Raw genomic sequence first — 17,985 nt, forward strand, 5'->3', positions numbered from 1 at the left:
GCCAAAAAAATATTTCAACGAAACCATCTCGAGTGACTACTCTCTGCTCTGTCAACCGGTGTGGCAATTAGAAGCAGGCGCAGGCAGCCAACACAAAGGAAACAAGCGGCAACCATTGATAAGAAAAAGAAATAAGAAGCCATTTTCACTATTCGTTCATGCCCGAAAAGTGTGTGGCCATTTTGCCGGGCTGTAGAGTTGAAGCTTTTTTTTTCTAACTCTAAAAAGTGTTGTTTTCGACATAAAGAGGAATATTTACCACCTCTGTTTGTCAACTATACAATTGTTTGAATCAGAGTATACTTAAAGGTATGTAAACTATGTTAATACAATGTTATTCGCCAAATAAATGCTAATACTATCTTGACCCTTTTTACTATGACTAACCATTATACCGTTACTATATTATATATGTAGACTTTATATATATGTAGAATTTACACTAATTCGTATCTGAAATGCATCTCGCGTTTGTTTGTCTTGCAGTTTGTTATTGATATAAGAATGCATAATACTGGTTATACCATGGCGTCTTGTCTATTGATTAATAACCTCTTTTTACCTGGCATTGCTAATTCTCAGAATTTACCGCTAAAACGGTTGTTTCTCGTTGGCATTTTCATATTCCTTCATCGGCATACGTTTTATTTCCCTCCTTAAATATTTAATAACTATTATTAACAAAAATTGCTAAATGTTTTTCTAATTTTCTGTATTCCGTTCAACAGTTCAATATACCAACCATTCAATTGAATTATTATAAACTATCAACGTTTCGTTTTTTCCTTTACATGGCTTCCTCTTTTCTGAATCATAGTCATATATTAGTTTTGCAGACATTAGGTTTTATTAATTAGACTATTATTATTAATTTCGCAGGTGCGAAATATATGAACATGATTATTATGCAACATTTTGGAATATGTTCACCTTATGCATTCGGATTATTTTCTATTTATTTTATTTTACAACAGCAAATATTGCTGTTGCTACAAAAAGAATTGACTGCTTTGTGATTCTAATTTCCCCCCAATAGGCACTTTTATAATTTGAATGGCAACGTCGATAGTTTTAATAGTTTACGCCGTGGTGGTGAACGGCATTTATGCAATGAGGTATGTAGATAATCAGCTTTGGCGTTCAATGTATGGGCCATGCATATTGGATCATTGTCCGATGTGAGATGTCTCGGGCATCAGTCAGTTACAAGCGCTTGCCGGGCACAGGTCTCCGGCTGTGATAGCTTCAAAATGCCGACATGCACACTGAGATTGTACAGTCATACTGGAAAATATAGAGAAAGCGATGGTATAACCTTTCATTGGTAAGTAGGGTTTTACCATAATCAGTAGTTGTGTAAATTGGTGAAGCATTTGGCCGCCGGTCACCTTCGACACGTTTGTTGAGATCGTTCGCGGTCGGAAGGATTCGGGCGAAATCGACAGCCGCCACACCCCCCTTCCTACATGCTTCCTACTTCCGGCTATGGAACAACATTTCACACTGATATTGCAAGGAATGTAGACTCTATTTAAATACAACTAAATGCATTTATGTGGTGTTTGCGTCTAAGTGCGGCAGACGTCATGGCCCCTAACCAATAACAACTGCATCTCCTAGATAAAGTATATTTATTGTATTTAAGCCTGCCGTCCCACGGCAATAAGCAATCGATGTAAACTGAATGCTGTAAGACCCTGTGTAGAAAATTAAGTTCGCTGTAGCATGGGAACGGTCTGCAGCGAAGTTCAGTGTGGAACTTTTCAGCGCACAATCTTAGGGTATTAGGTTTATGTCGATTGCTTACCGACCAGTGGGTTTATCTTCATATTACCGGTCTTTTAAAGCTCTTGGTATTTTTGGGAATCTTCTCTGTTACCCTCTGTTATTTAAATATCCTCCCTTTCACAGTCCCTGACAATGTCGGGCGAAGCAGAAGTGGTGGCAGAGTCCAACGGCACCAGCGAGGTCCCCGCGCAGACTGAGACGGCGGTGGTAGCGGTTCCTAAGAGCGCGCCGGCCGTCACAGAACCCGCCAAGGAGGATCAGGCGGGCCAGCCCAGCGGCCAGACCATGTTCGTCATGAACATCCCCACGGACAAGATGTTCTCTTATGAGGAGGAGCTCAAGGAAATCTTCACCCCGTACGGGGAGATCAAAGCTGTCAAGTGAGTCATCTTATTATTTACAGAACATTACCTTAATTAGAGCTTAAACATAATGAGAACCGTACCTTACCTATTCTGTTTAATATCGTAATGAATGTGCGACTGAAGTTTTGTATGAGAGTGACGGCATGAAGGCCAGACGACTGCACATCAGTGGCGGTCGGTAACTTTGTAGAAGAGACTAGCTACTAAATGCTGTTTGAAACTATTCTTTTTGACAATAACAGAGGGCGCCACTTTCGTCTATAACTACTATCAGATGCTGGACGATATGTATACAGGGTGTACCAGCACGTACCTGAAGGATTTTAACCAGCGATTCCTGAGCATATTAGGAGTAAAAATGTAGATGTCATTTTGCTCTCCGATGATACATATTTTTTTCAATTAAAAACAAAATATATTTTTTCATCGTACGTCACCTCTTGGTAGTCCGGTACAGCTGTGCAGGTCACGTGATATGCACTCCGTCTCACTCCAGTAGCATGGTAACGACGAGACATAGCGCATATCACTTTTCATCGGCCACAGCTCCGTTCAACGTGCACAAATTTTTCCTGGCTCAAAGGCACTTCCGGGTAGTAATAATTTTGTGTATTGATATTTATAGACAAACGGGAATCCAAGTTGATGGGCCCAACTCTCCGGATGTGACCCTCTCCGCATACGTACACTTCGCTAATGCCGATGCTGCTGAAAAGGTACGTTTTAACTACTTATATTCTCCCACTTGATTTGTAGTCCCCAAAACCCTTCTTGGAGGCTCCCCCGCCTAGCTCTCACTCCACAGGACAAGTGGAAACATGAGTGGTAATCGGCTGACGTGAGAAATACATATCTTATATTTTATGACCCACTGAAAAACAACCTGGCTTCTCACTACCTCTTAAACTCTGGTTCTCCCACAACCGTTGTGCCCACATGGTGCACAGATGGTGCCTTAAAGATTGAAGGCGATGTGAGCATGATGTGCGATACAGACCACCGAATGTTCAACCAATTCCAGCCCTATTCATTCCTTGGCGGAATTGATGGCTAAGAATTAGCATCGGTCCTTCGCCACTGGTGCACAGTAGGTGTAATGTACGGAGGTAAAGTAAACACGCAGTTGCTTGCAAGGCTGTTTATTTAGAACTGGCTCGTTACAATAATGTTGGGTATACCTACGCAGTAGGTAGATACAGTCTTACCATATAACAGTAGGGAAACAAGTCAAACACACTCCCAACATTTGTATACAGCTGACAACAGCTTGGTTGTGGAAAGATTTGCTGGCCTCTCATTTTTGTCTCTGATTGATCCAGCTTTGTTCTTTCCTCAAACTTGGCTCTTTCGCTCGTTTGTATTATTTGAATTCTTCAATTTGCAGGCGTTGAAAGAGCGCGGTCGCAACCTCGGGGGCAACGAGCTGGACTTGTTTGTCCTGAAGACGGGTCCCAACTCGGTGGTGGCCGACAGTCTGCCGGTGACGATGCGCACGGAGTGCATCCGCAACCTGCTGCAGGCCTGCGGGGCCATCAAGGACGTGGTCAAGATTCCCGGCAGGAGAACAGGTAACAACACCACACAGCTATATATATATATATACCTGCTAGCTAAACACCTCTGGGACAAAGAGCAAGAATTGCTTCTGCTAGATACTCCATACTAATTATAGTTGTTTTGCCCGCAGCCTTCATTGAATTTGAAGACGAAGAAGGTGCTAAGAAGGCGCTCACTCTTAACATCAAGCTGATGATTAACAACGTTAAAATCATCATCGAAAAACGCGATGGAAACAGTAAACCGGTAAATACATTTTTTTCTTTGTTATCTCTTTTTATTGCATTTATAACTAACCCGTTATTTGCTGAGTGGGGTGTCACAGGCTTGATCCTCTGCTAGCCAGGTCCTTATCATTGCACAAGCAACATTTTTCGCTTATGAGAATGGTAGCATCAGGAATTCTTTGCTTAAATAAATTTAAAAAAAAAACTAACTGTGCTAAAAAGACTATATACACAGTAACTACAATGGTGGCACAAAGCTGGCATCCGTCTATGGACATTATTTGCAGTGCTAAGTTGTTGTCCTTCAGGCTAATTTGTTCGCTGTTGGGAACAACTTGTATGTTCTCAGAAATAATTGTATCTCCCTTACTGTCATGGTATGTAATATGATCTAAAAGGTGTTAGAAAGAGAAAACACCACGCTTTATATTCAAACTTATTTTAATTGTCATTTTCAAAATTAGAACTGAATGTGTCGAGAAATAGTTCCTATAAAATTTTTCAATTGTCATTTTCAAAATTAGAACTGAATGTGTCGAGAAATAGTTCGTATAATATTTTTTAATTGTCATTTTCAAAATTAGAACTGAATGTGTCGAGAAATAGTTCCTATAAAATTTTTCAATTGTCATTTTCAAAATTAGAACTGAATGTGTCGAGAAATAGTTCCTGTAATATTTTTTTACCAGAAAATTATTTTAATTCTATATTCAAAATGTATATTTCTTAGGGTTAATCTTGACAAGTAAAGTCTGACTTTTCAATGTTCTGTACTTTTTAGCTAACATGCAATAATCTTACAATAACCGGTCGGTGGCCGAGTTGACATCGCGCTTGGGTCCCACTCGGGCGTAGTGTGTTCAATTCCTCGGCTGGCTAAGTCCTCCATCATAACACAAGCAACATTTTCAGCTTACTGTGGTGGTAGTAGGAGATTTTCAAATATTGTCAGGTTATTCGTAACCCGGGAATGTTTGTAATTCTTTTTAAAAATTAAAATTAAAATTAAAAATTAAAAATTATCAATCTTACAATTACTCTACCAAGTTAATACGTATTTCAAAGTGCCATATCTCACGATGTAAATAAGATTTCTAGATGAAGAAGAAGATAATACTAATAAATGAAACAGAACAAGACACAGAAAAATAAAAGATAACGGTCTAAATTAGGAATTGAACCCAGGATCTCTGGTTTTACCGTGACAGGCGTCTTAAACCACTCGACCATTGGGACCTAGTCATATTTGTTAATCTCATATTTCAAATTCAGAATTTACAATATCATCTTTCAACAAACCTTTTCTACCTTTTTAAATGGAAACAAAGTTTCTAATGAAATCGGTTTGTAACTTAGATAGTGTCTCGGATAATATCAGATTTTTATTTATATATTTTATATTGTAGTTTATAAAACTTTCTCTTTTTCCTTTTGCTATCATGGATGAAGATTGTGCGTTCAGAGGTATTTTTTAAATATCTTTTTCTATAAACAATATAAATATTTTGTTCTTTCTTTAGTCCCTATTCAACGGGATTAGTAACTTTCCACTTCAAGATGAGAAATTAAATCTATCAAATACTTTCACATATTGAAATTCTTTTTTGAAAAGATATTTAATTTCGCTGACCTGACCTAGGCGTAAGTAGTAAGTGGATTGGCGACTACCATTTTCTCCCAAAATCTGTTAGTCTGTTTAATGTGATGTATGATAAGTACACGTTTAATGGTTAACCCTTAAGAGGCTGGCCCTGCATTTGCAGTGTAGAAGAATCGTACCCACGCACGGTACGAAGCACTACAATTGCAGTGTCACATTAATTTTTGCCTTTGAATATTACCTCTGCTGGGTTAGTTAAAGACAAATAAAATATAATACCTCGTAATATCATATCAATTTAAGATAAATATTATTTATTTAAGTATTAAAGCCCTTTTAGAAGATTTACATAGAATACATAGTAAATGCAATTCAACTGCCTCAGTGATAATCTTTTGTATTTATTTAGTGATAAATTGAAGATATCCACTGACTCTGCGTAATTATTTCCCTCCATTGGTATTCTGGGCAGTGAGGAATACAATAATACGGTAGTTAGTCCCAGAATTACTGCATTGAAAGTTGACATTTTAAGGTGTAGTGACATTTGTTGTGTATGTGTTTGAAATGTCAGGTCTATGCGTGGGTTAAAGCTATAAAAGATTACATTTTTTTAATGTAGCTTATGTGATTGTGTTTTCTCAGGTGGTTGGTCATAAGGTGAAGCCCACGCCTCCCAAGACGGAAGTGCGTCGCCCGTTCAAGCGGCCCGGTGCTGGCTGGGCGCGAGGAGGCATGGCTAACGCCGTGGCCCCCGTGCCCGTGCTGCAGCAGCCCTTCCGCGGGGCATTCCGGGGCGGACGCGGCCAGCGAGGAGCACCGCGCGGGGGACCACCGCCATTCCGCCCGCCTCACAGCTACAACAGCCAGTACTGGGTGAGTCTGCTAACATACGTACTTCCCCTATATAACTAGTTATTAACTCCACACAAGAGACCCTGAGGAAAATAATGTCCCTTAGGACCTATGTCATCTTTAGGGATGCTGTGTGAAAGGTCTTTTTAAGGAGAGGAAGTTCTGGAAAATAGGAATCTGGGGGGTCACTGTGTTCAGGAGTGACAGAACTATCGAACAATCATATCGCAACGTCGTTGAGTTAAAAGACTTCAGCCGGAGAGCTCAAAGGTCACCATCCGGCCCACAATGCAGTTGGTGGGCTTATGTACAGGGTTTTCCAATAAGAGGTGTTATTTTGATATTCAATCGTAAAAGATCAATGGTTTAGTTGCTTGTGTGGCACGTAGCGCCGTCTTGTTGAAAGTAAACGTTGTCCAGATCAATACCATCCAATTCCGGCCATTAAAAATCATTAATCATCTCTCGATAGCGCAATCCATTCACCGTAACTGTTGCTCCAGCCTCATTTTCGAAAAAGTAAGGTCCAATGACTCCGCCGGACCATAAACTGCACCAAACAGTTACACGTTGAGGATAGAGAGGCTTTTCAACAATAACTCTTGGGTTTTCCGAGCCCCAGATGCGACAATTTTGCTTGTTGACGAAGCCACCGAGGTGGAAATGGGCCTCATCACTCAAGATGATTTGCATCTGATTGACTCAAGTGAATTTTAATAATTTCAATGCGTTGTTGAAGCGTGTATCGTTCCATTTTTATTAATGGCGTAGTTTCTACTTGTCAAATGTCAAAAAATGACAGCTTCAAAAGTAACATCTACCGAAATAGCGGGCTATTCAAAATAACACCTCTTATTGGAAAACCCTGTAACCGGGCACCTTGCTAAATGGCCGGACATAACTCACCACTGGATAACTCGTCAAAATGACAGTTCAACACTTCTTTAAAAGATGATATCTTAAGTGATGAAGTAAAAACTAGGAACCGGCAGCATTCATACCTACCTTCCAAGTTGTTTGATTATCTTGTCATTATAATAATGTTTTTTGTCTCTTCCTCAGGGCAACGAGTTCACCAGCAACGACCAGATGATGAACAAGCGAAGAAAACCCAACGATTGGATCAGACAGTATTGAGGCAAAATAGGCTTAGAACAATATGGGTAAACGATTAATTAAAGGCCGTCGTCACCTTCAGCATTTACATTTACTGTAATATGTAATTCTATTAGGTTCTGCGTTGTGACAGGGCCTATGTCTGTCTGTCTGTCTGTCTGTCAAGTGTCTGTAAGTGTGTGTAATCTTGTATTGGAAAAATAATCATAAATGCTGTTGAGAGGACAATTGACCGTTTACTAAAATTTTTAAGTATTTTTATGAATGAATGTTGTACTTTGGTTTTAATCATTTCCCTCCCTCCCTTCTAACACCAACTTACCTTTTTTAGTGCATAAGTAAAAGAATTATAATTTACAAATCAATAAAAAATTATGTATAGGAATCTTGTCATGTTTTTTTTGTCTACCTGTAGTTTTTGACTCCTATTATTGCCCTGCTAAGCACATTTCTACTTGCCAAATTTTCAAATTAAAGCAATACACATTATTTATTTGAGTATATTTAGGTAACGTATAGTAGTTATACATACATGTGAATTAATTTTAGATTGAAGATGTCCAGTATAAAATAAACCAGTTTAAATTTCATTTACAATAATAATATAGAGTCTTAACTCTTTGAAGTACCTATCGGCAGAGTCACGAAGAATTTGTACCCGTCTATCGCCGCCGTTGCGATACGCACATTCAAAACATACTTTCTTTTCATGGGATTTTGCATCGTAAAAAACAAACAATAGTATTTGGCTAATTTATATAGCGCCGTTTTCGTGAGAAATCACCTCAAGGGCGCTGTACAAATATATTTCTTAAACAGTTAACACTAAAACTACTGACTTAAAACTAATGACTTACGTCTGAGACTTATATCTAGAGACTTACGACTAAGGCCTATAACTACTATCTTAACCCTAGATTCATAACATTATTCATTCATTCATTATTTTAATGTTGTTTTTCTTTTATTTTTTTAAATGTATAAATTCTTAAATTATAAAATGGGGGCCTCAGCACGGGTAAACAACCCAGTGAGGCCAACATTACTAAATTGAAATATGAAATATTGTAAAAAAAAATGTATCAACAATAAAAAAAAAAATAAAAAAAAAATAACCTTATCTAAGAGGAACATTATTCATAAACATTCGTCTCACAGACGACTAAATTTAAGGGCGAGTTGTTTCGGAAAAAATCACGTGTGAGAAAGTCATCACAACGTCAATCCACTCAATTTTCCATAAATTGGGTTGTTTCATCGTCCGTCAAGAGAAAATTCAACGAAATATTCATGAAAATGTGATCAGCCGAAATCGGCCGGTTAACGCGATCCGCCATTTTGAAAAAGATTGACGCATGCGCGAACGTCACAATTGCGGTCTGACATATCGTATGTGCCAATTACTGGTGATAACGACCCTCACTATTTTGGCAAATAACGCAAAGAAAACCCAACGATTAAAATTTATGAAGTTGAAGGTTTTGTGGGAAGAAGTTTAGATACCTTTTCTACATAAAACATTGTCGAAATTCGTTTTTATATCGTTGGTTTCCGTGATTTAAAATGACGAAAAAACTGGTAAAAATATTGAAAAACTACAGGTTTGTTTCTTTTGTCGACCAACATAGTAGCCAGGTGGCCTGGAGATACCCATCTTTTTAATAGTAGCAGCATCAAAGTAAGGTTGGAATGCGGTGAGTTTGGAGATGAAGTGATTGTTGGAGATGGTGGTTATGGAATAAAGCCATATTTACTAACACCCTTAAGGAATTCCGTTTCTCGAGAACAACATTTATATAAAGAAAGTCAGATCAGGACCAGAAATGTTGTTGAAAGAACTTTTGGAGTTGTTAAAAGATGGCTTCCAGTCCTTTCTTCATAAATTAAAATGCAGGTAGGTACAAGGGATCATTGTAACAAGATCAACCACCTGTATTCATAGACCCCTTGGACGAGGTTAACGATGTACTGGTGCAAGCACCAATCTTTAACAGGGGAGATGACCACGTTCGTCAAACCCTCATTAACTCATATTTTGCCAGATTGATGGACTAATAAATAGTAAAATACTACCCAGCACAAAAAGCCCTATCTTACCTCCTTCTGTACCATTAGGCCTATCGTCCCACGTGTCGGTAAGGAATCCACATAAGCCGAGTGCTGTAAAACCCTGCATTGCAAGAGAGGTTCCACAGTAGACCGCATTATAAACTGTTTTCTTACTTTACTTCTCTGTGCAGAACTCGGTTTATATTGATTCTTTACCAACCCATGGGGCAACACTTTCTGTAACATCTTCCGCCTGGAGACTCCAACACATGTGTACAATCTCTTGGTACATGAGCGAAGATAATAAAAGTCTTTTGAATTTCAAAACAATAATGTCTTTATTCAAAAATAGCTGTACCCCGCCACGTGTTGCTGTGGCTCAGTCTGTTTTACCTGTAACAGGTGTCATCTAAATAATGTAGGTATATAAAAACACACGCATATTTGAATGCAACATTGTGTCTAAATTTCAAAGCAATCAATGAAGAACTTTCAGAGATTTTCAACAAACGACCATTTACATATATTCAGAGATAGATAGTTCACATGTACAAAATAATTAATGTAATGATAAATCTTCTATTTATTTTATACTTTAATGTTTATAAACTTAGTAAATTACTTTGTTTAATAATAGAGAATACATACTATTAGAAATGTTTTGAACAACTATCTCACATATACATATATTATGTAATATGCATTGGATCATTATTGAATGTGAATAACTTAAGTGTAACTGCATACTCCTACCTAATTTCATAAAATAAATAGAGTACCAAGATGTAGTATATTCTTTTATTTGTATTTTACATAAGTGAGGAACAAAATATATCAAAATAATATAACAAATTAAAATAAAAGAGAAAATAAGTAAGGCATCTAGGTACCTACACTGTAGAAATTGAAAAAAAAAAGATAAATGGACAAATAGAAAAAAAATGAATAAATCGGAAGGTTGCGGCTTCAATTTCCATCAGCGGCATTTATTTTTTCTCAGAGTTTATTTATTTTTAAATATGTATGGGTGTTTCAGACTAATATTTATTGATTATAATAATTTGTTTATATAAATTCAGTTAAAAATAAGAAAATAAAGGTTTAAAATAATGTTTATGGTATTTTCCAATTATGTCCTAAATCCTGTATTAACAATTAGTTAATGTTAATTAAGTATTAATCTTAAGTGTACCGTACCATACCGTCTACAGTACCATACTTATCTACCAGGTAAGTATGGTACTGTATATTATCTCCATATATAGTTAGTAATAACATAGATCATTCTAGAAATGTATTACATAGTAAATCACATCAAGGTCGCTGTAGCGACTTGATTAGCGATTGATTAGCGATTGTGATTATTTATTTTTTATTAATGCCCTGAAAAAAGTAAAATTATACCAGAATACTCTCTCGGAAGAAAGAATAATTTACAGCAAAAATACATACTTATACAATGGGAAAGAAACATTTAAGAACATAATATAATGGACTAGTTAATTGTGTGCGAATGCATTCATTCATCTTGTTCTAACAATAATTGACAAACATTAGAAAGAACACAAAAGATTATACGGCCCATAAAGTAAAGGTCACACCGCATTAAAAATATGCATAATATAAAAACCTGGACATGCCATGCATAATATTGCATAAAATGCATTTTTTTTAATTTACAGTTTTAAAAGGAAAGAAAAGAAAAATGCGGTCTTACTGGAGTACCCCGTCGTAAGTACACAATGTACATTTGTTAGTATTATCATGTAATATAATGTAGGTAATTGTGAAGCCAGAAAATACTTCTTAAGAATTGTGTACATAAAAAAGAGAAAAATTATTAAAATTAATATTAGTGTATTAAAGGATTCACCCAGTAGATAGTGAACAGAGGGGAATAAACTGCTTTCATCTCAGTTTAGTTTTAGCATGACTCCGATATTACTCGTTCTTGTCTCAATAATCCAATTTTTTTTAAACCGGAAATCGGTATGTATAATAGGGGGCACTCCTGTCAAAAGGGTTGGATTTGGATGCTTCAACAACATGAGAATACATTAACTAATAAGATTATTATCTTAAGTAAAGCAACGATAGTGAAATACAAATATTTTGTACTCAAATCTACTAACAGTTTGTTTGAAAACTTGTATTAAGTCAGTCAACAAATTCGTTTACATTTAAATGAGATGAAATTGCTTTTAGGATTGAGGTTTCTGGGGCGCTGCTATCTAAACGGTTGGATTTGGATGCATTAACAACATTAGAATACATTAACCAGATTATCTTAAATGAAGAACTGATATAAAACTAGGAAACATTGTTTGAAACACAAGTTCTTACAAGTAGTTAGTAAACTGCCGTCAACACCATAATAAACCTCAGCTGTGGCGCTAACCAAACTCCCACCTTCTTCCACCACCAGATAGCTCCTGCAGCACCAAAGTGCTGATGTCATCGTCAAACACGCTAGGGAGTCCGTCAATCGAAGTAGCCACTATGTTCCGCATAAAATTTGTGTCCACCGCTAGTCCTCTCCTGAATTTCTCTGCTACCGTCCTTGAAGCATTATTAAAAGTCAATTAATAAACATATATACCTGCATGAATTAAACAAAGCATCAGGGCAACGAATTACTAAATATAACAGTTCATTTAACAGCATTATGGCGTTAAGATTAATACCAATTAAGAAATATATTCCAACCTGCCTTGCCCGACGCTTCATATTTTCAAACCGAGCTCGGAGCTGTTTGACAGAATCCATCGCCATTGAAATCGGATATAAGAGTAAGCCATGTCGCCTCTCGTTGTTTGAAGATGACTGCGTCGGTCTTTTTATTGGTGAGAATATGGCTATACTTCCTCACCAACATGGCATCGTTTCCTGAAAACACATTTCATATTTATAAGTAACAAGATCGTACAAGGAATTGCTGATATAAAATTAAATATGCACGGCAAATATTATATTTATTAGGTTCAAAATATATATAGATATTTTATAGTTTCTTATAGATATTTTATTACACATGAAAGCACTATAATATTCCTCGGTAAAGCATTATTAAAGTGTGGCAGAATTCAAAATAATATATAAAAATAAACAAAAAGATTTGCCACCATTGCATGGCAGAACATTCAAAAAATAAAACGCAATGCTTTTAGAAAGTTCATTCTCACAAATTTCAAGTAATTTTACTAACGATAAGTATATACACGTATCGCAAATGTTTTCATAATGATCGTTTATCTCGTTTAGAAGACGAAATTCCACAAAATATTATCAAGCTTTACATAATGGTTTTACGAAAATAAAATGCTCACTTACGTATCTATACGGTTCCAAACGTGTATTATTTATTAATAAGGTTCATATTTATTATGGCAATAAGGTATAATTTACAATACTTACAGTAAGTTGGGATCCATTATAAGTTGTCAAAAATTGAGATGCCTAAATGAACAACAAAAAAATCACACAAAACAAGCAATCCAACGAAGTGACGGCGCGGCGGGAAAAAGTTTTGACAGATTGATAAAAATACGAGGTGTTGCCAGCGTAAAAATAATTCCTGTCTCGCAAAAAAATTATTCTCTGCAATAATTGCCCGATTCGGCGGGGAACACTGGAACGGATTATTCAAATATAACGGAAGCTTTTTCGGAGTTGAAACAACCCAATTTGTATTTGAATAAAATCGACGTGAAGATTTTTTTACATTTGAATAGAACTCGGGAATCTGAATAATTGTTCAGCTTTTCCGAAACAACTCGCCCTAAGTGACGAGTTTTGGGGTACTTGTAAATAAAATAAATAAATTAACACCTCGACTCCGGTGATGGGTCTGGTTTGACCCAGTGTTTTTAAAAAAAAAGATTTTGCCGCAAATATCTCGTTTAGGCTAATTTCCTTCTGTCTATTCTTTCATCAAATATTTACCCACATTTCGACTCAAAAATGATTAAAATCGGACACGTTTTAAAAAAGTTATAAGAATAATTGTGTATAAAAACACGCAAAAACTCCATTTCTTCTCAGTTGAATTCGAGCAGCCGAAGAAACAGCATATCTCTCGCTCTGTCCTTCCGTCTTTGTCTCTCACAGTCCCGCGCAGATGTTGTCAACCATTCGGGCACATTTCTAGTATTGTGATTTTTGTTTGTGACTTTGTTTTAATTTTTTTTTCGTAGCGTACGAACGCAATGGCAAAGCAAAATGATTTATCTGATAATGAGATCGAAAAGCTACTTAACAGTTCGAACAGTGAGATCAGTGATGATGGCGACTTGGAATTCGAAACATTAGATCCAGAATTTGAAAGTGATCCGGAAGAAATATTATTAGAGGAAATATCTGAAAGTGGAAATGGAAGTGATAATGAAGTTAGTGTAGGAAATTCGAATGAACCCGTTGCAGATGAACATTTATACGTGTTGAATTCCGGATTCCAATGGAATTCTGCGCCACCAGCCAGCTCACGTACCAGAAGCCATAACATTATTTCTTCTACCCCTGGATTGAAAAACGGTAGCCAGAACATAGTATCCATCAGAGATGCTTTTGAATTGTTTATTTCAAATGAAAGGGTGGAGGAAATTATTGAAAATACGAATAAATTCTGTCAGCTCAATCCGAAAAATTCCAGCTTTCCCAACATTACGAAGACAGAAATGGATGCATTTTTGGAGTTCTTTTGGCTTCAGGAAGAAATCGCGGCCGAAAGTTAGAACTAAGCGAACTTTGGACTACCGAGGATTTATTCCGGCAGCATTTTTTCCCCTCCGCTTTATCTAGAGATCGCTTCCGCTATATTTTTAGCAATATACGTTTCGATGACATTTATTGAATGATATCGATGAATTATTTTTGTGAATTTTAGCATTTTTAATATATTTTAACTAATAAAAAACTGTCAAACTTTTTATAATTGGTAGTGCTATATAATTATTTTGCTGCTGAATTTGTAATAATAAATCCATTTGGTGTTTTGTGTATGTATATAAATTTTATTAATCGTCGAATCATTTTTGTATTTAGAATATTGCTTTTATTCCGTTTTTTTAAATGAAAATTGTTAATTTAAATTTGTTTTGTTGAAAAATAAAAGTTTTAGTATTTTTTAATGTGTGTCATTCAATGGTTTTAATTGTGACAAATAAATGTGTGAGGAAAGTAAATACTCAACTTGAATTTGAATGCCATTATATAATATTTTATAATATTTGCATAAGCAATCATCGTTTAATATGGCTATAAATTGAATTTATTTTCTCTTTACACATCTTTCTATTAGAGGTACAGCCACAAGGAAGTTATCAAATAAGTGATTTATCTCTGGTATTTTAAATAATACACGATATTCTTGTAAATGCACACCATCGAAAATTTTAATAAAAAAATGTTTGTTTCCGCTGACGAACGCTTCCTGTCCCCCTCTCCCGCACTACCCTCCTCATTCCCCTGACCGTCACCCAGCACCCACATCCGCCGTGTCGGGGCCGTCGTCGATTCAGTCGTTGATTAGCTGTTGCGCGGGATGTCCGCGCCGCTGTATATCGACGAACCGCAAAATTTACGGAATACTAATTTCTAAAACTTCCATCTTCATACAAGAAACACAGGGGATGTGTTATGAGTTAATGAGGAACTACAATAATATCATATAAAAGTAAGAATATGAACGAAAAATGCATAAAAACCCTTTTAATTTCATCATTTCAGCCGGGTCAATCTGGACCCACCACCGCCGCATGTGTTTCATTTTCAACCTCCGGGTATTACGTGTTAAGTATGGCACTCTTTAATATGTTTAATTAGGTAACAAAAAAAATAATAAACGAGTTAAAATATAATTTCATCGCTACATTCCACACACATGAGGCCGCGATGGTCCATGCACATATACTTTTTGCATTGCTTGCATTGGAACCTTGTCATATGCCGTTTTTTATAATCACAATAACCACAAACCTTTTTTTGAGTACCACTTGGACCAGGTGTGGCAATGGTAGGCATTTCATCTAAAACTTCGGCGATTTTCCTTTTTAGGCATCTCTTCAAAGTTGGCATTTCGTGTCTTTTACGTAACCATGTCGGAATCTGTCGGTACCATTTCATCTAGTTCCACATAATCTTCGACATCACTGATTTCTACATCCTTTTGCTGACTGGTAAAATCATCATCATCAGAATCAGATAAACAATTCAAATAGTCATCAATTTGCCGATCATCCATTCTAAAATAAAATAAAAAGATTTGATGTAAAATACACACAATAATACATTTTGAACGATAAAATAAGATGTAACTATAAATCATAACTCATATAGAATAATATCATATACCTACTTACTTTTACTCTGTATAACCAGAACTCATCAAAAACAATGTTTTCAAAATAACTTGCAGTCTTGTCAAAAATTACAATATTCATAAACATTGGTCTCTCAGACGTTCAAAGGTCTATAAGTTGTCCACAAGACTTCACTGCGAGGCAAACGCACACGCGTTACTAATGAACAAGCGATCTAGGAAGGTACTTGAGAGGTCATCATTCTATCTCTTTCACTCGAGACACTAGAAACAAATTTACGTTTTGCGCGGTCTGTGGGACGAATGGTTATGAATCTAGGGTTAATAAAATATATATTTACATATGTAGAAACTTATAACAATGGAATAAGAGTTCTTGCTTTTCGTTTGTAAAGAGCATCTATTTAGAAACAATAAAGTTACTAATTTGTGATTCTTCAACGTTCCTGGCCTAACATACAGTTCTGTGCGTTTTCTTAATTTTTTATTGTGAAAAATACTTTTTTATTTTTATGGAAAATGAGAAAAAAAATATTCCTTTAATTATAAATATTATAATTTTTGGTTTGGCTGAGGATTGAATCCAGGGGCCTGAGTCAACCGCGCTACTGACCTAGCCAGATGCCAATCGTGTAGGACTGACATTTATTTTTTACATTTACTGCTGTAATCTGATTTTGGAGAAATGCGTATATGGACATATATATATGCGTGTGTGTACGTGATTGCCACAAAAAGTTTATAGAACGCATTGTCATTGATGACGAGTCTATCTGACGAGTTTCAGCTCGATCGAATGTTGAGATGTGGTTTAATTTCCGCTTCCAAGATTTGCAATCATTCATTATTGCAAACCAAAGTGAAATTATTCTACTATTCTGGGGAAACTACTTGTGATAGATTAATGCTATTTTAATAAATATATGTATTGAGCCATAGACATATGAATATTAGTAGACCTGCCCTAAGTGATTAAAAGCGTATTATTCCCCACTCCCCATACCGGTTCCATTGGAGCCGGCTGGGCTCGCGTATGGCTTCCCGTGAATCTTGAGAATGTGACGTCATCATTCTTGTTCGAACTAGCGTCGAGCTATGGTCGAGGCATTTTATGAAATAACACGGCAAAATAGTGGCTTGTGATATGAAAACTTGTAAAAATATATGTGAAAAAGAGAATAAACCCAATTGTCGTATTACATTCCATATGTAAGCATCATTTTAAGCTTATTCACATCGTATAATATGAATCAGTTGTAGAAACATATACTATTACATCGAGATACATCTGGTCGAATGTAGCGATTCTCAAGTGTGCGCATCGTTGTTACTGGGAATATTCGACTCTGAAAATAGAAGAAATTTTTTTTGCCGAATTTGGACTTCGCAAATTTGTTCATAACGTGGCGAGTAATTTGCGCTCCCATGTAAAAATGTCTATTCATTCAAAAGCAGATTTTACTTTTAAGAACTAAATGATGATATTATAATGCGAGATGCCTATATACTGTCAGATTGATTTATTGACGAATCACAGTCAGCTTTACCCCCTTCGTTCTTCAACAGTTGATTTTACCCCTCATCTTTAATTTCTAGTCTATATATTCTTATGTCTGTGTATTGAGCATAATTTTGCCCAAAAGAAGTAAGTTAGTATGAAAATAGAATCAAATGGCGCATGGTGATCCACATGAAAATTTATTGTCAGGTGCTTAGCGTTCCAAAGGTTAAGGCAGTCTTTGCTTTCAAAAACTTGTTTTATTTGGTAAAGTCTTTCTTGGACGTCTCCAATTTCTTCCACCATTCACTACTGTATACCACAATATTACTGTTAATAAACTATATTACATCATGTATGATTTTAGATTTTCACGGCCAAAAGTATTATAGTGATTTGTTTTTGGGGTATTATGCCATGTTGCTCTACCTCCTTCTTTAGCCAACGTTTCGTAACACATTATTACACATCTGCCCTGATGATGGCCACTGAAATGCTGACCGAAACGTTGGCTAAATTTAAAGCTATAATACCCCAAAAACAAATCACTATTATATTACATCAACTTTAATTCGACTCTGTATATCATTCAGGTGCATAGATATTGCTTTAAA

The 17,985-nt window shown here is 36.2% G+C and overlaps 1 protein-coding gene and 1 long non-coding RNA gene across 2 annotated transcripts; one reads left to right on the forward strand and one right to left on the reverse strand.

The window, feature by feature from the left end:
• Nucleotides 1-130: 130 nt before the first annotated feature.
• On the forward strand, nucleotides 131-7,885 carry LOC149414961 (uncharacterized). The gene is made up of 7 exons (XM_089643239.1): nucleotides 131-309; nucleotides 1,912-2,168; nucleotides 2,779-2,869; nucleotides 3,538-3,721; nucleotides 3,841-3,956; nucleotides 6,183-6,413; nucleotides 7,455-7,885. Exons 2-7 carry the CDS (start codon nucleotides 1,921-1,923, stop codon nucleotides 7,527-7,529), a joined length of 945 nt encoding a protein of 314 aa, XP_089499365.1. The 5' UTR covers nucleotides 131-309; nucleotides 1,912-1,920; the 3' UTR covers nucleotides 7,530-7,885.
• A 2,351-nt stretch (nucleotides 7,886-10,236) lies between these two features.
• On the reverse strand, nucleotides 10,237-13,321 carry LOC149414962 (uncharacterized). The gene is made up of 3 exons (XR_016303864.1): nucleotides 12,972-13,321; nucleotides 12,264-12,443; nucleotides 10,237-12,116 (listed from the first exon to the last, which is right to left on the reverse strand). It is a non-coding gene; the product is annotated as an uncharacterized LOC149414962 (long non-coding RNA).
• Nucleotides 13,322-17,985: the final 4,664 nt, after the last annotated feature.

This window comes from Hesperophylax consimilis, chromosome 19, assembly GCF_061612785.1.
Source record: "Hesperophylax consimilis isolate HC1 chromosome 19, BYU_Hcon_1.0, whole genome shotgun sequence".
In the NCBI taxonomy this organism is placed as follows: domain Eukaryota; kingdom Metazoa; phylum Arthropoda; class Insecta; order Trichoptera; family Limnephilidae; genus Hesperophylax; species Hesperophylax consimilis.

What these genes read in the sequence shown, in the direction of transcription:
- LOC149414961 (XM_089643239.1), top strand. Translation starts at nt 1,921, where the DNA reads ATGTCGGGCGAAGCAGAAGTGGTGGCAGAGTCCAACGGCACCAGCGAG. An exon ending in GATTCCCGGCAGGAGAACAG is followed by an intron (nt 3,722 to 3,840) that starts GTAACAACACCA and finishes TTTTGCCCGCAG; the next exon opens with CCTTCATTGAATTTGAAGAC. An exon ending in GCTACAACAGCCAGTACTGG is followed by an intron (nt 6,414 to 7,454) that starts GTGAGTCTGCTA and finishes TCTCTTCCTCAG; the next exon opens with GGCAACGAGTTCACCAGCAA.